At 37.4% G+C, this 21,594-nt stretch overlaps 1 protein-coding gene across 5 annotated transcripts in view; it reads right to left on the minus strand.

Moving 5' to 3' along the window:
* The window catches only part of Nol4 (nucleolar protein 4), a 322,474-nt gene that overhangs the window by 72,376 nt on the left and 228,504 nt on the right, over nucleotides 1–21,594 (minus strand). For 3 of the 5 annotated variants that reach the window (XM_052741636.1, XM_052741639.1, XM_052741638.1), the window contains exons 7-8: nucleotides 10,771–10,950; nucleotides 9,840–10,031 (exon numbers count right to left, since the gene is read on the minus strand). In XM_052741636.1, the coding sequence (XP_052597596.1) occupies nucleotides 9,840–10,031; nucleotides 10,771–10,950 (372 nt within the window). The remainder of the gene's footprint in view (nucleotides 1–9,839; nucleotides 10,032–10,770; nucleotides 10,951–21,594) is intronic. The other 2 variants (XM_052741640.1, XM_052741637.1) reach the window with 1 other exon arrangement.

A 21,594-nucleotide genomic window follows, 5' to 3' on the forward strand; every position in this document is an offset into this window, starting at 1 on the left:
AGCAGAAAAACACAGTTTCACTGGTAGCATTGACTTGTAGTGCATCTGAAAGTGTCTATAGGGATGCCAAGAGAAATAGGTTAGGGGTTTCAAATGTTTATGTAGTGCATTTTCTAACTATAATACATATCCAGTTTTCTTTCTATTCATTGCTTGTATATTGTAGAATATTATTTTAAGATGTGTTATATTTTATGCTAAGGAACATTTAATGAGGCAAAGATGTGTTGCATTCTTTTATGTTGCTTTTGTTTAACTCTGTGAAGCTGTGTTACTTTGCCTGTCTAAAACACCTGATTGGTCTAATAGAGAGCTGAATGGCCAATGGCAAGGCAGGAGAAAGGACAGATGAGGCTGGCAGGCAGAGAAAATAAAGAGGAGGAGAAGTCTGGGAGGAGCAAGATCAAGCAATGGAGAAAAGGATGAAGGATCAAGAAAAGAAGGAGCCAAACATGGAATAAGAAGAAAAGAAAAGTTATACAGAAATAGAAAAAGGTAGAAGCCCAGGGGCAAAAGGTAGACGACATAATTTAAGTTAATAAAAGATGATTAAAAGCAAGCCATGCTAAGGTCAGTCATTTATAAGAAAGAATGAATTCCTCATGTGTTTTATTCGGGAGCTGAGTGGCAGGCCCCACAAAGAGTAAAGAGTAAAAACAAGTAACAAGATTTTGGCATACCAATGTGAGGTTCTAGAATTTCCATAGGGCCTGAGAAAGCTAAAAACAAAAACAGAGCTCCTTTAAGAGTTTCTGCAGTACAGTGAGCCCTTGAGCAGCATTAAGTGGGCACAAAAAACTAAGCAAAAATGCCCTCCACGGTGCAGGACACCAGCATTCCATAGCTGGGGGATTGAATGCAGTTCCTGGTCAGGCACCTCTGACTGGGTTGCAAGTTGTAGGCTTAGCTTTCACAACTGGAGAGTGGGGTGGAGCCAGCCAGTAGTGTCACGCAGAGGAGGACCCAGCTCTAGTTTCTCAGTTTAAAGTTTGCTCACACATTCAAAAAAGGCTGAAAGATACACAGTAAAAGAGGTTCAGATGGAAAAAACTTTTAAGTTCCAGTGTGTTTTATAATGTACATAGGCTTAGGACAGAAAGAATGAGTATAGACAGTCATAGAAAGAAAGAAGTAGTTTAAAATAATAAAGTCTATAATGATAGAGTAAAAATAATGTAAAAGAAAAAGCCACATAATATGGAAAATACACAGGGAGTTTGCATCCCGTATGTTGCTGTATTGACCTTGAATTTTTTGATAGTTGATAAAAAAAAAATGACAGCAGCTAAGAAACATGGGATTGAAAGGGGAACTGCTTAAATAAACCAGCCTAGATACTTTAAGAATGCCTTAACTTTAAAATGGAAGTAAAAGAATACATTTGTCAAATGGAAGTCAAAAGTGCTTTGGAGAAGAGGTTTTGCTTTTGTTTCCACGGGAAACAAGAGGCTGTGGATTCGTTCCAGGTTAATATGGATCAAGTTTGATCAAGGGAGACCTTCTGAAACTTGACAGGTGATACATATCAATGAAGGTTACTGCTGGTTTTCTCAGGACTTGGCCATTATCTCAGTTTTCCCAGGGACTCCTAAAGATGCTGCACCCACAGACAACAGGAAGCAGTCTAAAGAAAACTATACCCCTATTCCCAATAAATGGTGTGAGTGACTGTTGGTTATTTGGTGGGTTATGAATGTTTGCTATCATTTAGGGGAATGTAGTGTATTGATACAAATTTAAAGTTACCTTTGTTACACTATGTATGTTTCTACTCTTGTTTAAGGTATTGTACTAATGCAGTTTATTTAAAAATTTAAGGTAAAATTCTAGTTTTTGAAAGCTAGTATTATAAAAAATTTAGGATAATCAAGAAACATAGGTTAGTAGTTAGTCATCCATTACAATCAAATTTGCAGATATTTTAGGCATGTTTTCAAGATTATACAGAGATATATTTAGATAGTTGATTTTTAAAAACATTAAAGTCTTACAGAATATGGCATTTAAGATGTTTAATAACTCAAGGTTTTTCACGACAAGAGACACATCTGCTCCTGACAGCACCAATTTACTTCATAAAAGAATGATGGGCATCAGAGAAACTCCTTATGGAGTTTACTTTCATTATGGTAAAGCTAGCCATTTGGGCAAGAAACTGCTCTTGCCTGGACAGCCTGAGAGTACACTGTAAGAACTGAACATGCAGGACACACAGGAAAAAGGCTGTTGAATTTTGCCCAAACAAGGCAGGACAGTCTTTTGAGATTCCTGCTTCACAGAAGAGTCTACCAGATAGTCTGCCTTCTGATAGATACCAGGCATGCCTTGAACTATAAATATCAGTGGAAATGTCCTTGAACACCTAAGGCTATTGCTCCTACCTCCTGAGTGCAGAGGTTACAGGTTTGTACCACTATACCAGTCTTATTTACTTTTTTTTTATCAATTATTTTACTTTTATAACTCTTAATCTTATTTTTGTTAGGAAAGACACAAAGTTCTAAAATCTTCAGGCTCCTGTAACACTAATTCTGCTTCTCTTTAAGTAGAGTGGATACAGAGACTTCTGCAAGGTACAAGCAAGGAATTAAGCTAGAAGACTATGTATGAAGGTAGTCACAAGATGTGAAGGACTGAAGTGGGGCGGTGGTGGTGCACGCCTTTAATCCCAGCACTTGGGAGGCAGAGCCAGACGGATCTCTGTGAGTTCGAGGCCAGCCTGGACTACCAAGTGAGTTCCAGGAAAGGCGCAAAGCTACACAGAGAAACCCTGACTCGAAAAACCAAAAAAAAAAAAAAAAAAAAAAAGAGAGATGTGAAGGACTGAAACTAAAATAGCAGAAAAAATAAGAAGCTACAGCATTTATTTAGAAAATATACCACAGAAAGAATAAACAGTATTCAGTGAGTAACAGAGTCTCATTCTGAATTTTTAGGCAGGGGTGAAAATGACAATAACAATGTTTTCCAACATATACCAACAAGGAAGGGGCAGGTAAAGTTTTGGTAGATAAAGTATCCATGTTAAAAACATGTTTATGGGAAATCTGTTTGCCAGTATGCTAGAGCAGCAACTATCAACATTTGGATAAAATATCAAAATTCTGCTGATGACTGTTGCTCTATTCTAGAACACAGTACTGTGCACTGAGAAAAACTTGCAATTGTGGTTAGGGTGCTATGCAGTCCATGACTAAATACACAATTAAAATCAATTGCCCAAAGCAGACATAGGTAAATGGGGAGGCAGGGGAACAAGAGATGAAGAACTTGGGGTTGATGTAGGAAATACAATGGTGGGATTTGGTGCAAAGCAGTCACATGTTCTTCACAAGAATCAATAGCAGGGAAGTAAGAGCCAGAATCTGAAATAGTATGAACCCAAGAATGGTGAGAATGGTGTAACCTGTGAGTGAAAGTGTTCTTCTGAGGAAGCTGAAATGGCAAAGTAGATCAGCTGTATGAGGAATGACTAGAACTTGACTGGAATCTGTGGACAGAAGTCCTCATTTTCAAAGGGTCAAACAGAGCATCTAATAGGAAGACATTGTTGATAAATCAATGTTCGAACGAGGGGGTGAGAAGAGGAACAGGTGCTGAATGATTATTTATTCAGAGAAAATAAGACTGGACACTGGTTCTATAAAATCAGGGGAACACACAAGAAACTTTAGATGTCTCCATGGTGTGTGTATTTGTGCAAGTATGTGCACATGCCAGAGGCACCACCCATCTTTCTCTTAAGACAGGGACTCTCTCAGCTCCAAGCTTGCAAAGTAACTGGGCTGGCTGACAAGTGAACCCTGGGGATATGCATGTCTGTCTCCCCAGAGTTAGGTTTATAAGCACATACCACTGAGCTGGCATTTTTTTTCATGTATTCTGTGGACTGAACACAGGTCCTTGCATTTGTGAAGCAGGAACTGTACCATCTCAGCCATCTCTCTAACTGTTGGGAAGCTTTTATTACTGATGCATAAGCTGTTTGAGTGAAGCCTAAGATTTAATGTCTCTACACTAATAAAGCCTTCATTGACAGAAACTCAGACCCTCAAAGTTGAATGTGTGAGAATTGTGACATCAGAAGGTAAGATGTCAGAATTACTCAGGAGTGCATTATAGAACGCAATCAAATTGAACTGTTAGGAGTGAACTACTCAGATCAAGTGAAAATAGCCTACAGTGTGTTCTGTTATAGAATTGCAACAGTAGGAGTTGACAGCTACAAAGGGGGAAAGGGTTCAAATAACAGTCTGGAAATTCAACCCTAATGTGCTTGCTAATTAGCTTCTACTAAGCTAATTGGTCAAATATATACATATATGTATATATATGTAATATGAAAATAATATATATTTATATTTACATATATGTAATATTAAAATAATATATACTTATATTTATATATATATATGTAATATGAAAAATAATATAAGTAGTTAAAAGTATAGAGGTGCCACAGAGATGTTGCTAAGGACCAGTGTGATGGGTAAACCAGTGTGATGGGTAAAACCTTAAGACATTTAGTTAATTGTTGTTGGGGGAGACGGAAGGAGAGACAGAAGGAGAGCAGGGAAGGAGAATGAGAGCGAGCAAGCGGGTACACACTCTAGAATGTACATGTTAAGGTCAGAGGATAGTTTCCAGGAGTCAGTTCTCTCCCTCTGCCTTTGAGGCACAGGCTCTATGGCTCTCATTGCCTCTGCTGTGCAGCACACTCTGAACCAGTTGGGCTAAGAGCTTCCAGCTGATTCTCCTGTCTATCTAGCTGTCGGTGTGTTGAAATTAGACATGTGTCCCCACTTTTAGCTTTTTATACAGGTGCTAGGGATCACATTCATGTCAGCAGGCTTGTGAGATTAGGTCTTTCCCCAACTCTGCCACCTCTTAGCCTTTTGATACACATTTATAAACCCTGCGTGAAAGGACAGAGATGCCACTGCACCCTGTGATATGTAAGCAGGGACTGAAGGCAAGGTCTTTGTGTGGCATGTGACAAGCACAAGAAATGTATAAAAGCCACTGGTCAAAACCCAGATTTTCTTTAACGTGAAAGGATAGTTTTCTGGTGGTTTTAGAACTAGACTCATTTCTTACCCTTTTAAAAATTGTTCCCGCACTTTTCCCCTACAGTAGGTGTGATAACTACTATGGAAATATGTACAGAGACAAGGACCGCTGAGACTGTGGTGACATCTGCCTCAGACTTCCTGACAGTGCGGCACAAAAATGAAGACACTCCATGAAGAGCTCTAGTGGTGAAGACAAAGGCGAGCTCTGTTTCTTCATAAGTGGTTTCCCTTGCATTAAACTCTAAGAGAATCTCTTAAAATGAAGTCTTTCATAATTCGTATTTAAGTAACTCAGTGGACATTATTTTCAGTAAAATTTTATATAAAAAAACTTAGATGAGACTTATTTCTACAGGGAAAATAGTCTCATAAACAACTAGGTATGTGATTTTTTCAAGAAGATGAGCTCATTGAATTCAGAACCTAAGCTACTTGGACTATATCAGTATAATGACACAATTAAGGAAAAAAGAAGGGTATTGCATTAAGTCCCTTTTACTGTATTTTTTCTAAATATTTTCATTTGAGTTTTACAGAAATGCACATAAATGTGTCCAGGTGACAGAGGTCTCTATGCAAATCTAGGAAAGAGAGAAATAGTACAGGAGTAACCTCAGTAGGCGTCAACTGTGTCTTATTTATAGACTTGCTTTCGTCAGTTTCTATTATAGCTATTATTGAATTTAAGATCACAGCCCTTTGGAGAAACTGATTCATTTCCTGGAACAACCAACTCCTGTTCTTGAGAGCAGTTGTTGAAGTAACTTAAGGGTCAAAGCTACACAGTAGAATCAATAACAATTTAGCACACAATATTTTTCCAAGGCTTAATTTAATGGCTGCTTAATTCACTGAGGTTTTACAGTCTGAGAATACTGGCTGGACACTGGATCAAAATTATTCAATTTATTTTTCATTAAACATGCTATTTTATTTAATGCTTAAGATGCCAGGGTTTGAGTTTGGTGATAAGGACTTGGTGAAAATGTGTAGCAAAGAATCTTTTTGCAGTGATTGTAATTCACGTGTTAGAAACACCATGCAGAACACGAAACAATTTTTTTTCTGCTAAAGCAATCAAAATTTACTAGGTCTTGGTAATTCTAAGAAAATAAAAATCCATATATATGCATTATATAAATGCATATATACATATATATATGCATATATATGAATGGATATACATATATTCTAATGTTTGTTTAATGCATTCAATGAAGCCAATTAAAAGTATTTCAGTCTTCTAAAACCCACATTTATACCCAGAGGTTACTACTGATGTCCTTGGCCAGAGACACTGCCTTCTGCACTGAATAGCAGTTAATGCATAGACTCATATGGTGAAAGTATTGAGAATAAACAACTGTTGAGTGCTCACCCCTAAATATCACCCTCTCCATGGTTCAAAGAGCATTGCAGAAGAGGCGGTTAAAAGCTTCTAAGGGACAGAGGATGGGAAAGAGCTCTGTGAAAGAGGTCTTCTGGACATGACGTGACTGTTGAACTCCAAGTACCAATGGTTACCAGCACAAGACTTACACAAGATTGTGTCCATCAACATTCCATCACAGGCAGGGAAGGGGCTCATTAGGCTCTGCCCCTTGTTGAGGACCTACAGTCACATAATATTTGCTGGGATAGGGACTGGTAAGTTGCCCTTGCTTAAGTACATAATTGCAACGACATCAATAGTCATGCAGGTAACTCTAATTAAATTCAGTGGACAACAGAAATGACATGAATATTAAAAAGGAATAGATTTTGTATGGCCAGAGGCAGAAGTAAAGTGAATATTAAGATCCTCAATTATATATATATATATATATATATATATATATATATATATATATGTTGTGATAAAGCACGAAGTAGGAATCTCACTTTGAATTTCATAAAGTCAACAAGAAACTCATAATCCAGCAGTTTTGAGAGTTTCAAACTACTTTCAGGGTCTTCTGGTCTCAGGGACCCCAAGAAAGTGGAGAACTAAGTCTATTGATTGGTACTTAGCCTCCTACAAAATACACTTTATAGTTCCCTTTTCCATGTATTTAAAATGAGTTGATTTCCTCCTGACTTGATGCATCTTAGAGAACAAGATGTACATGTAAAGAGAGTCATTCTAAGAATGCTTCATTCTTTCTCTTGTCCAATAGGGATGACTTTTTTAAAAGGAACAAAATCCTACTCAACATTCCATCGTAAGGAAATTCATGTAGAAAGTGAAAGGAACGTTCAAGTGTGCCTATTTAAGAGTGTGCTTCTCATTTCCAAGGGGATATTCCAGACTATGGAGGATTAATAACAGAAAGGATGGAAATGGCTTAAGTTCCAGTTTCCATTTTCATCTACATTTTTCACATAGTTACAGAGGACCCTCCAGCTTGCATTTGAGCACTTCATGTCAGATAAGGGGTCATCTCAATGAATCATAATGACCAGGAAAAGATATTCTTTCCTCAGTAACAAGCCAGATGAGTCATAGTTCTCTCTCTTACCTTTGAAGTTATATTTATATGAATCACTGAATAAATGAATAACTGAATAGATGAAAAATATTAAAGGTTAAATATTTCTTTGTAGCATGTTTAAGTTTAGTATGTAAAACTTATTGACTTTATATTAATCTACTTTTTTCTTCCATACAGCAGAAATTTCTACTAAATAAACAGCTGTGATAAAGTGAATGCATGTAATTAATAAAATGACAGTGATATTTTAAATGATGCAAAATCTATGATAGATCTTAGAAAAATTAAGAATTCTGTACAGTGCTGATTTCTTTCTCTCAAAGAATTATTAATCTAATACTATATACCAAGAAAAAATAAGATAAATTTTACCAAAGGATGGAATCTCTAAATCTCATTGAAAGATGAGTGGTGGCAGGTACTTGCAAAAATGATACTGATATATGCTACCTTCATTTTTATTAAAAGAAGAATATATGTGTAATGTAACCTAAAATACACTTAGTTACAAATGGAAATTTTGTTTGTGAGTCTAGGCTGTAGAGGCTGAGCCATCTCTCTAGCCCAGCATCTGGAATTTTATACCAACTGTTTAGTATGCTTGATTCTGATGTCAAAGTCAGCTCTGTGATATAAGATCAGTTTTGTCCCTTAACTTCCTCCTATTGTGTGAAACATAATTATTAGATAACAATAGTTATCTAATATATAACAAGGAAACTAGTTCATGTTCTTCAAGCACGTCTCTCACTCTCTATTGCACTCTATTACCTGTATCATCTAAATCTAGTCACTCAGTTCTACCATTTTGCTTATTAAATGGCTTATGTACTGCAAACTTTGAATTCAACATAGAAATCATAAGAGCCACATTTGTATTTGAAAGGCTCTGAAGTTACTGAATAAGAACATCACAAGAAACTTCTCTTTGGATGACAAATTAATAATAGATGATAATGTTTTCTTGTTTCAGATCCTTTGAAGACTTACTTTGTGCCAGAAATGACTTGCAAGGGTTTCTAGGAAGCACTGTCTGTGCTAGCAGATGAGAATTCTCCCAGAACTATGAACTGGGGTGATTATGTTCTGTAGAGGGGGATCCAAGCACAGTAGGAAGAGACAACTTACCCAAATCAGACAGCTGAAGGTGGTGGATGCAGAACCCCTAAATAGGCTCTCAGCATGTACTCTACAATATAGGAAGACCATATCCGCTTTAGAGAGCAATATGAAAATTGACAATAGATGGGATTTCTATTACTGTCATTCATTTCATATGATTTTACCTCCATAAAATTCCAACTATAAAGCCATACTTTGAAACCATCTCATTTTTAGCAACTTCTACCCATCACACTAAGACAGCCAGAAGGCCAGATCACAAACATCGGTGATCTAGACTTCATTTAGCCTTTTTAAGTAATGGGAGAAAAAACAAAATGACCAGAAAGTTTTTAAAATACTTTTAAAGCAGGAGCCATAGTGTAGCAATAGAGCATTTGCTTGCCTTGTAGTATACTGAGCCCTAGGTTGGAGCTTCAGTAAGTGTTGAACTATAAAGCAGCTAACATTTGTGGAACCACACACACATATACCTTGGAAAGTGAGAAACATCAAGCACACATCAATGTTAGTTAGATTTGTGTAGATAAAGGAACAGTTTTTGATTACCAGTTTCTACCCCAAAGTAATCAATGCCAGGCTAACTCATCTCCTACAAAGCACAACAGAGCAGGAAGGTGCACAGCCTGGTTCACCACGTGAGGTCAATCTTCCTAGGGCAACAGGCGCTTAGTTTTAAATGTGAGGACCTTCATTCCCCACCTTCGTTTTCCAGGCTTCTTATTTGTTAGACAGCAGAGGCACCCATCTCCTTCCATTCCAAAGCTAGCCATTCTCACACGCCTAAAGCAGCACTTTCACCTTCAGTTCACGACTGGTTAACCTCACATGCACTTGAGTACTCACAGAAAGAAAACAAACACAGATGATGTGTGTGTGACAATTGGCTTCTCCCTGATTTTCTCTCGTATTATCCTTATTTTCTATGACGTGTTAGCACATGGTTCTGTGAGCACTCATCTCCCAAGAGAGTCCTTATCATATAAACAAAGGGGATAAATGCTTAGGGTGAATGAAAAGGAAAGTGGGGGATAAACACAAGCAAATGAAAACCCCTTTGACCTGACGTTATGGAAAAATAAACATAAAGACACTAAGATGGAAACGAAATAGTGCCATGGTTTACATGTGGGGTTTGGATGGAATCTAGGGCTGTGTTCAATTTATAACTCACCATCTCAAAACCACTTCTTTTCATCCGCCTGCAGGACTTGAGGTAAGTACGGATACGTTTCCTGGCACGCTCTTGATACTCAGGGAATTGTCGCCTGCATGAGTCAATGATAGCCTGGATCTTTTCTTTGGGCTGCTTAGAGATTGGGACCATTCGGTCCAAGTTTTCATCTACAAACAGCCTGACAAACATCTGTTGGCAAGAGGGAGACAGAGGAGAAGGGTTTGGAGGACTGCTCTCTTCTGTTCCTAGCTTCCTGTCTTGATAACCGAGAGGAAAATAATTCTTTTTCTGGTTTATGCACTGGAGAATTTTGCAAATGGAAAGCCAGAAAATTTAAGCAAACATTCTTTTAAAGATTTTCTAAATGGTTGAATAAAGTATATAAATAAATATATATATATAGAAAGAGAGAAAGAGAGAAGGATAGGGAGAGAGAGAGAGGAAAGCAGACAGACAAACAGACAGAAAAGAATGAAAAAAATCAGGAAATAACAGTAGAACCAGGACAGCTGAGCACCCATTACATCTGCTTTTAATGATAAATGGGACTGAGACATTGCCACACTGCACAGTGGACTCATCTCTGAGAACCAACAGTTGACTCTTTTGTCATGCACAATTAAGAAAGCAAAGGAAATAACTGATGACAGACAGGCATAACCATCTGAGGGCTAATCTGAGCCCCCTTCAACCTAGGCAGACATGCATACTCACACAGCACAATTCCAGTTCTCAGCACCCACTTGGCTTTAAAATTCTAAACAAAACACAGCAATTCTGGGGTATGCTTGTCAAAGAGTGTTTGATATACTTTAATAATCCTTCTGAAAATTAAACAGACTTGGTTCTAGAATATTCACATTGACCAACAAGCAATGGCATGAATGTGAAGTGGTCAAAACATAGCCACATAATGTGGGGGACTCACATTGAAAGCTTTCAGCCTCTCAGCTTCCACGCCATCTGTCTCGTTCACCTTTTCAGAATCCTCATGTTCATCATGGTCATCTTCATCCTCATCTCCCCTGTTGAGTGACAGATCCTCTGCACCCCGGTCAACACTTTCATTCTTGCCAGAATCATAGCTGGAGTAGCTGTGTGCTGGGGACTGGAAAGAAAGGACAACATTGGCATTTTTCAAACCTCTGCCTCAACCATCACTTTAATGCTTTACTTTTTATTCCAATAGTTTCTCGAAAATAATTTTTGTGACTTTGTAACTCTAGGTCTATGGCATTTTAAAATTTTGATCAAAGTTTAATTGAAATAGATTTAAGAATTTATTTCCTCCCCTACCCTGGTACATTTCAAGAGTGTCTACAGCAGTACCTAACAGTTCTATCTCTCCATAAAATTCTTATTGAACTTAGTGCTTCAAGAGTAATTACTGTTTCTACTCAATGCTTATATCAATAAAAAGATCAATCTGTAATTAATATACAATGGAAATATTGAGTCATATTGCTGGAAGTAGATATGACCTAGGTGTGTAGCCGATCTGGCTGTATTCATTTTCTTTGAACACACTAGAAACTGAAGAAAAAGGATACTTAATTAATTTGCCTAGCAAAGACTTTAAAAATACTACTGATAATAATGGTATTAATTGCATGATACTTTAAAAAAGATTTGTAAGCTATCTATGGAATATCTTAAAATCTCATTTGATTTGCATATAGTAAAACTTCATTAAGGTTCTTCCTAACTGATACATTTATTGCTTCTATATCTTAGCATCTACTAAGGACACAGTAAAGTTAAAGCCATATGATTAAGTGGATGCACTGCATATTTCAACATAAATAATTAAAAATTTGAAAATTAAATATTTTTAAATTCATTCTCACATATTAGCAGTTGATGACTTCTCTAGAGGCCTACTTGTTTGTTCAAGTACCCATGCATCTGTATGTAAATGCAACAATTCTACCTCAAATAAACATATTTAGATTATTTGTAATTTGGAGATACTTAATTTGGAGATAATGTATAATCACATTTTTTCCTTAGGATCTAGTGATTAATTTGATAGTTAGTTTGGGAGAAGAACCTGAAAGGAAATCTGTGTGTTATTATGATAAAGGGCTTAACTGGATACTAGGTACCTAGACAAGACGCTGTTATCTGGACCCACTGATACCAGCAGTTACCAAAGGCTACTGAGATACTAAGCAGAGATGCAAGAGAATTTAAAGATGATCATTCTGTAATTGGTTTTTATTACTGACACTAAGATTTTCAGAGATATCAAATACCATAAAACAAATAGTGAACATTTTGAATACATGACAAAGAAGAAATAGTGTTTATAATTAGCCTATTGGTTGCCTCTGGATTTACATCTATCCAATGAGGTGCTTCCATCATCCCAATTCTTCAGATAAAGAAACAGCTTCCCAAAAGCTAAACAAATGTGGCTCATCAAGACAATTGTATATGCTTATTTGAGCTCAGTTCTGCCTGAAGCCAAAAGCTGTAGATTAAGTTTACAGTTCACTACACATTCTCCCCTCTCTTTCTTCTCCTCCCCTCCTTTCTAAAGAAATAACAGAAAACACTTCTATGTATTGTACATGTTAATATTAAAACAAACAAACAAAAAAGAGTTCATTCAGAAGCCCTCTTACACCTAAAGAAACAACATATTATTTCTACTTCTTTCTAAAATAGTAGTCTGTGATTTAGAAATCCTTAGGAAGAAGTGTTATTACCTGCTATACAACTTTTACATATATAGTGTAATTAAGTAATTAAATAATTTATTAGTGTTGTACCCACTTCTTTGTTTAGTTGAATAGAGAAAAGAAATGCCAGTATCATTAGTCAAAAACAACCAGGTTTTCATACCTAAGACACAAATATTGACAGGAATTGTAATAAGGCTACTTTTTGACTTTATGGATAATCATACTTTGGAGTTAGATACATTTTAAAAATTAAACACATTCAAGAGAATAAACAATTAAAGAAAAAGTTTTTAAAATAACATGATAGCAACAGAAAAAAAACCCTTTTGCTTCAATTGCCAAATTAACTATATGAATAATGTCTTCCCTCAATAAACCTTTATCCATTAAACAATATTTAATGAGCTTTGATTTCATGTCAGGCATCATTCTAAGTCATGCACATATAACATAATTGAAGGCCATATAAACTGATGAAGTAGCTTTCTCAATGTTATATAACTGGCAAATGAAGTCAGGACTTGAACCCAACCAGTATCTCTGATAATTGATTATCTTAACTACAGTTTTTTTTTTTCTGACTATGGAATGGCCATTTACTGTTACAATGTATGTGGGAATCAACTCATGAGGCACTGTGTTTCTCAGTGCCAACTTCTAAAGAGAATACTTCTTGGATGTGACAGGAAGCCCACTCCATCTTTTAATATCTAATGATAAATTCGTTTAAAATATTAAAGGGAACATACCCTCAGAAAATCTGAGAGACAATATATATGGTATGTCTTTTGTGTGGGTTGGAGTTGTTTAATGTTCTACATTCAAATGATGCAGGGACTTCACATGTTGCTCTAGAATCTGCATGACTGAATTTCACAGTAGAACTAACACTAACACATTTAGATATGCATATTAGAAATGGCCTAATTTTGACTGGCAAAATGGTTCAGCAGGTGACAGTGCCTGTTGCCAAGCCTGAGAGCCTGAGTTTGAGGTTCAGTACCTAGATGTTGGTAGACTCGAACAAGCCTAAGTTGTTTTCTGACCTCCATAAGCACACTGTGGCCCACACATGCACATACACACACACTCACATACATACACATAGAAACACACAATAAAGATAAATAAATGTCCTTTTTCCCCTTTTATTTATTTTTTCAATTAAATTTTTTAATTTATTTTACATACCAACCACAGTTTCCCCTCCCTCCTCTCCTCCTGTTCCCTCACCCCAAATTCCCACACCCCCAACTCCCACCAACCTCCATCCCCATCCACTCCTCTTCTGTCTCTATTCAGAAAGGGGCAAGTCTCCCATGGGATTGAACAAAGCATGGCATATCAGGTTGAGGCAGGACCAAGCTCCTCCCTCTATATCAAGGCTGGGTGAGGTAATCCAGCATGGGGAATAGGTTCCTAAAAGCCAGCTAAGGGCTGCAGAGATAGGTCATGTCTCATTGCTAGAAGCCTCACAGACAGACCAAGCTATGTAACTGTCATCCACATGCAGAGGGCCTAGGCTGGTCCCCTGCAGACTCCTTAACTGTTGGTCCAGAGTCCATGAGCTCCCATGAGCTCAGGTCAGCTGTCTTTGTGGATTCCTCCCTCACGACCTTGACACTCCCCCAACCTCTGGCTCATACAATCCCTCCTTCTTTCTTCACCAGGACCCCTGAAGCTCGGCCCAGTGCTTGGTTGTGGCTCTCTGCATTTGCTTCCATCAGTTACCAAATAAGGGCTCTCTGATGGCAATTACAGTAGTCACCAATCTGATTACAGGAGATGGTCAGTTCAGACACCCTCTCCACTATTACTAGGAGTCTTAGCTAGGGTCATCTTTGTGGATTCCTGGGAGTTTCCCTGTCACCAGGATTCTCCCTAAACCTGAAATGGCCCCTCCTATCAAGATATCTTTTTCATTACTTCCCCTTCTTTCCCACCCCCAAGCCCCAACTGGCCTCCTGTACCCAGCTTGCCCAACCTCATGTTCCCAATTTCCCCATCCTACTTCCCCGTAGTTTACCCAGGAGAGCTCTTCTATTTTTTTCTTTCCAAGGAAATTCATGTGTCCCTCTTTAGGCTCTCCTTGTTATCTAGCCATTTGGCATTAAAATGTCAAATAATCCAATTTAAAAAATGGGGTACAGATCTAAACAAAGAATTCTCAACAGAAGAACCTCAAATGGCTAAAATACACTTAAAGGATTATTCAACATTCATAGTCATCTGGGAAATGCAAATCAAAGGACTCTGAGATAACATCTTACACCTGTCAGAATGGCTAAGATCAAAAACACTGAAGACAGCTTATGTTGGAGAGGATATGGAGCAAGGGGAACTCTCCTACACTGTTGGTGGGAATGCAAACTTGTACAGCCACTTTGGAAATCAGTATGGCGCTTTCTCAGAAAATTGGGAATCAATCTCCCTCAAGACCTAGCTATAGCAGTCTTGGGCATATTCCCAAAGGATGCTCAATCATACTGCAAGGACACTTAATCAACCATGTTCATAGCAGTATTATTCATAATAGCCAGAATCTGGAAATAACCTAGATGCCCCTCAACTGAAGAATGGATAAAGAAAATGTGGTGCATTTACACAATGTAGTATTACTCAGCTATAAGAAACAATTACCTCATGAAATTTGCAGACAAATAGATGGAACTAGAAAAAATCATTCTGAGTTGAGGTAGCCAGAAAGATAAATATTGTATGTAATCACTCATAAGTAGATATTAAGGCTAAAATAAATTTCTTAAAACTAAAATCCACAAAAACGACTGAATACATAAGGATGGTAATAAGAACACTACATAATTCCAATGTCAATTCCATGTGTCAACTGGGTAATAAGATGGTTGAATATTCAATTAAACATGATGCACAGATATGTCTGTCAAGAGGTTTATGTGTGAGAATAGTATTTGAATTGGTAGACTTGGTAAATTAGATTTTCCTCCCCAGAATAGGTAGGCATCATCCAATGCTTTAATGGACAAAATGGACAAATGGAGAGAAACAAGGAAAATTCTACCTACTGTGTCTGACTGCATGAGTGGAGGCAAGCTGAGACTCACTCCATAGGTTTCCCAAGTTATCTGGCCTTTAAACTCACACTTAACACTACAGATAGCTTCCCTAGCTGCTTGGCTTTCAGACAAAAGGATATGGAACCTCTTGGTTCCCATAATTCACTGACTCATATTTCTGTCTTTCATCCCCCATCTCTCTCTCTCTTTCTCCCTCACTCTCACTGGTCTCTCTGTCATGTCTATCTATCTATCTATCTATCTATCTATCTATCTATCTATCTATCTATCTATCTATCAATCTATCTATCTATCTATCTATCTACCATCTATTTCCTTTTTGTTTCCCAAATTTTATTGATTTTATTTCTTTGGAGAACTCTAATACAATGTGTTATCCATGTTATTAATGGTTCTGTTTGGGCTTAGCAGTAGAAAGTAGTAGAAAAGTAACTAATTCCAGGACATTCAGGTACCTCTGGTAGGTTAGAACTAACTACAGGAGAGAATGTTAGCTCTAAAATCAGAATGAGTTGCAAAACAAAGAAAGAGACATATATAAACACATATCTGGTGTCTGAAACTGCCATAGGCCTTGTGGTAGCTCCTATTTCTTCCTCATCCCGATACCTTTCCCTTTTAGAAAGAGCCTCTATTCCAACAGATGAAACTACTAACATTTCAGGTTCAAGCCCCCCTTTCGAAGGCATGCATTTTCAACTCAGTCTTTACAGGAAGAGCGCTTATCTGAGCATGGCAGTAAGCAGAATCCAGTGGAGCTGTGTGGCCCAGAGGACATCCTTGTAAGATTCCTGCATCAAGTTCCAACTATGCTTCAAATTAACCTGTACACTCTTCCAATGTGGGACATCACACATACCCCACCCACTCAAACCACTTTTATATCTTGTTTAAACTTGAGTTTTATTAAGGTAAGTCTATCTAGAGTGGTACAGAGATCAGTCAGTGCAAGGCCAGCTTAACAATATAGATTTCACACATGATATTTAAATACATAGATGGACCCTGCTAAGCAGATAATAGCATCATAAGAAACAAGGACAACTGTCCTCAAATCTGTTAGCAAGGTAAAATACATCTGAGTGACCTCTATAATAGGGGATCTTAAAGGGTCAATGCTCCTTTAATTTCTTGTCAATGATGACCTATTCATGAGGTAGTGCAAAGATTACACTAAAATATAACTGTGCCAATAGCAGAGATACACTTAAGCCAAATTATTGACTTTAATGGAGGAGTTAAGTTATAAAAATAGACTTTTTTTTTGCAGTTTGAATTACTAGCAAGGTGAAGTTACCTGGAGTCATAAAAAAAATATATTTAATAAGTTATCAAGGTTTCCCTTTAAATATATAAAGCATAATATATTATAGGTGGCACTGTGTAATATTTGAAAAATTTTATAATGTATTTGCCGAAATCAAATAATTCAGCTAATTCAGCTTTTCTACACACTATATAAGGCATGGAGTCTTAGCTGTCTGCTATACACACTTGTAATAGGGAAGGAATTACAGTCAGTCAAGATAAAGAAAGCCCAACCTTCAGACCTGAAAACATACAGTAAGTTTAAAGCTTGAACTGTGTGGCCTGCTGTCAACAAACTGAATTTCTGAGAGCTCAGAATTCTATTTCTGGAATAGAAGTTCTTGCCTCTCTTTGTGGAGGACCTATCAATTATGGCAAACCTGATTAAATTCTCTGTGTTCAGAGACGGCTTCAATGTTTAAACTGTGAACTCCGATGAAGCCGACTGAACATGTTAATTCTCATTTTCCTTCAGACCAGAGCAAGACATACATGATTCCCTCTACCTTCTTCTCTTCACAGCACCTCACACATGTTCTCCTCATATTGGGTCCAAATCTGCCGTTTCTTTCACAGAACTATTCCACATTGAACAATGAGGGCATGAATAAATTGGACTGACCTCATGGACGGATGCTGTAAAAATCACCACACATCCCCAAAATAACTCAAAATATGACAGTCATTTGATTCAGAAACTTGCTTTGCCAGAATAGGGACTTTGTATGATCATTGCCTTGGAAACTTAATTTTAACAACTGTGTTACTACTTCAGAGATAAATATGGAAAGTCTAAATGAAGGCATAAAAATAAAAATACATTAAGAACTACAGTTTAAGAAAAAAGGCATACCTGGTTTCTCTAAACAACGGTGTTAGTTAAGTGGATAGGGGGAAATCTTAGCCCTAGGTAAAGTCTGTTGCTTTTCGCAAAGCATCTAGCTACAGTCAGAAAAGACTTTCTGAACACGCATTTGCACTTTTCTTTGGCAAGAAGTTCTGCTCTCATAGTACCACCAGGTTTGGACTTTGAAACACCCCCATTGTCTTGGAATTTACTGTTTGCTTCCCCTGTAGCAAAAGTCCATGTGCGCTCCCCTCTCACTGCTCAAATGGCTGTGACAGTATCTACTTCACAGGACTAGGCTGTTTTAAAGTATGAAGCACATGGCTAAAAGATAATTTGCACAAATAAGGTAAATTACCATTACTGTACTTTGCAAAATTAATGATATGGCTTCAAGGTTTTGCAAACTGTCAGCCTTTGCCAAAGACTACCTTTAACATATGCAATCCAGTTTTTCTTCCCTCTTTTATGACCTGTGTGATCTTGGATGGCTCATTTAACCTCTCAGGTGTCACCTTAAAAATTGAGCACAATCAAAACACCGTGTTGGACATAATATATACCATTTTGCTTGTCAATTAAAATAATGCAGGCTAATAATAGTACCTACTGAACAGGATTATAATGGGTTATAAATGACTTAGTGTTTATGGACAAAAATTACTAGAATATTATTTCCTAGAGAGAGCAATCCTACAAAAGGTTAAGCTAATGACCAACAAGAGGGCTGTACATAATTTATATTATAATACAATACATTAATATGGTAGTATAGTTAATAATGTAAAGATTAGTTTAAAACTTCTCAAACTATTTGAAGAATCAACCTGAACCAGCCAGCCCAGTTACGTCTCTCATGAAGCCACTTTTAAGGACATTCCAGAGAGTCCAGAAATCAGGCTCCTGAAGATGTCATGTGGAGCCAGCCATACTCCACAATCTTTTGGGAAGCGTTCTTTGCCTGACAGGCAAAATAGGTGTGAGTGCATCGAAGCCTTAACTGCTAGCATTTTGACTGCACAAAGTGACATCATATTGTTCACATTTTGTCCATGTTTATTTGAAAGCGCCCTAAGACTTATTTTATGGCAGCAATTATTAGGAGGCAGCGTTTCAGGTCTTCAGGACAGCTTATCAACAGTTTATTACTCACTCATGTCTGACTGCTCCCTCAAGTCTTAGCCTCCCTTTAGTCACGCAAATACTTTTTCTTTGGGCTACCATTTAAAAACCAACATATTTAGTCTTTCTCAATATTTTTATTTTAGGGATGCACAATGAATGTCATAATGTTGAATGAAATTAAATACAAACATTTGTGTTGTAGCAAGGAACTTATGTGCATAGATTGGAGATGAACTTCTAATCATAATGCATCTTTTGTGTATATTGGAAGATGCATGAAATATAGAGAGACATGTTATTATGGTGGGTTTATGGCCTCTTCAGTCTCTCCAAAGAGAAGCCCTTTTGAAAATAGGCTGATCTGAGACATCAAACAGCCAGTGGGTGTCAACCACTTCTATTTCATAGATGAAGGAATCAGGACATTGATGTGTTAATGACCAAATAAGCAATGGAATTGGTTGTAAACATTTGGTCAAATAAATAACTTGCCTTTATAGAAAAAGCCAAGCCTGAGAATAAGCTCTTTTGGATTTATTCTTAAGCCACAATAAAAATAAGTAAGAAAACATAGAAAAATAAGTGTAACTGAGATGGAAAAATTTTCTCTAACTTGTATAGATTTATATGTCCTTTGTAAGTTCTGTTTTTAAATATTCGTTGAATTTAATTAAAATGAAATATAGCTATTTATCATATTGATATAAAATATTTTAATATTTTTGGAAAAAAATAAAGTGGCATTGTTGTATTATTTAAGTAGGAGGAGACCTAAACCAATATACAATGTAAAGGTATATGAACCATGATTTTCCAAACAGCATTTTACTCAAAAACTGAGTTTATAATTAAACACTGTTTGTTATTTACATGGTACAGATACCTTACATGTTTAAATAAAACCATTACCTTTCAGCATCTGAAAAAATTGAATCTAATTTCTCCAGTTTGACTTTTATAGAACAGGAAAAATTTTAAAGGAAATCTGTTTTTGTATAATTGAGATCCTATGACAGTTCATAACTACAGTGAATCCCATTTCTCTGAAATAAACTTCCTCACAAAGTTCATAGGTTACATACACTACATTTTTAATATGTCTCATGTATTGCTAAGGGTGCTATTTTATTTCCCCCGTAGTTCACATTAAAATCTTGTCTGTCCACTACTGTAATGGTATTAAGAGGTAGAACTTGGTAGGGGCAGCTGCTTCATGGGAGTCAGGCTTTGTGAGTGGGATCCATGTCTTTATTTAATAAAATAAATTAAAAGACTCTAGAAAGCTACTCTGCTGCATCTCTCATAAGAGGATGCAACCAGAACACTGAATTTCTCAGCCAGATCCCTCATGAAATATGGAATCTATTCAAACTCACAGCCTTCCCTTTCTCCAGAATTGTTAGAAACTAATGTTGGCTGTGTATAGGCTACTCAGTTCATTATATTTTTATTAAAGCAGTCTTAAAGAACAAAGACAGTCACTGACCACTGCAATTTAAGAACTAAAGGCTATTTAAGGAATTGCTCAACATCCCTAATCATCAGGGAAATGCAAGTCAAAACAACTCTGAGATACCACCTTACACTTGTCAGAATGGCTAAGATCAAAAACACTAAAGACAGCTTATGCTGGAGAGGGTGTGGAGCAAGGGGAACTCTCCTCCACTGTTGGTGGGAATGCAAGCTTGTACAGCCACTTTGGAAATCAATATGGCACTTTCTTAGAAAATTAGGAATCAATCTCCCCCAAGACCCAGCTATACCACTCTTGGGCATATTCCCTAGGAATGCCCAATCATACCACAAGGGCACTTGCTCAGCTATATTCATATCAGCATTGTTTGTAATAGCCAGAACCTGGAAACAACCTAGATGCCCTTCAACTGAAGAATGGATAAACAAAATGTGGTACATATACACAATGGAGTGCTACTCAGCAGAGAAAAACAATGACATCATGAGATTTGCATGCAAATGACTGGATCTAGAAAAAATCATCCTGAGTGAAGTAACCCAGACTCAGAAAGACAAACATGGTATGTACTCACTCATAGGAGGATACTAGATGTAAAACAAAGATGACTAGACTGCTATTTATAACTCTAGGGAGGCTACCTAGAAAACAGGACCCCAAGAAAGACACAGGGATCGCCCAATGACAGAGAAATGGATGAGATCTACATGAACAACCTGGACGTGAGTGGGGGTAATGAAGGTCGAGGGAAAGAGAGCTTAAGGGAGCAGGAGATCCCAGCTGGATCAAGAACAGAGAGGGAGAACAAGGACTAAGAGACCATGATAAATGAAGACCACATGGGAATAGGAAGAAGCAAAGTGCTAGAGAGATCCCCAGAAATCCACAAAGATACCTCCACAATAGACTACTGGCAATGGTCGAGAGAAAGCCCGAACTGACCTACTCTGGTGATAGGATGCCAAACACCCTAACTGTTGTGCTAGAAATCTCATCCAATGACTGAGGGAAGCAGATGCAAAGATCCATGGCTGGGCCCCAAGTGGAGCTCCAGGAGTCTAATTGGGGAGAAAGAGGAGGGATTGTATGAGCAAGAATTGTTGAGACCAAGTTTGGAAAAAGCACAGGAACAAATAGCCAAACTAATGGAAACACATGAACTATGAACCAATAGCTGAGGAGCCCCCAACTGGATCAGGCCCTCTGGATAAGTGAGACAGTAGATTAGCTTGAACTGTTTGGGAGGCCCCCAGGC

Source organism: Peromyscus californicus, unplaced genomic scaffold (assembly GCF_007827085.1).
Source record: "Peromyscus californicus insignis strain IS unplaced genomic scaffold, ASM782708v3 Scaffold_17__1_contigs__length_78620276, whole genome shotgun sequence".
Lineage (NCBI taxonomy): Eukaryota > Metazoa > Chordata > Mammalia > Rodentia > Cricetidae > Peromyscus > Peromyscus californicus.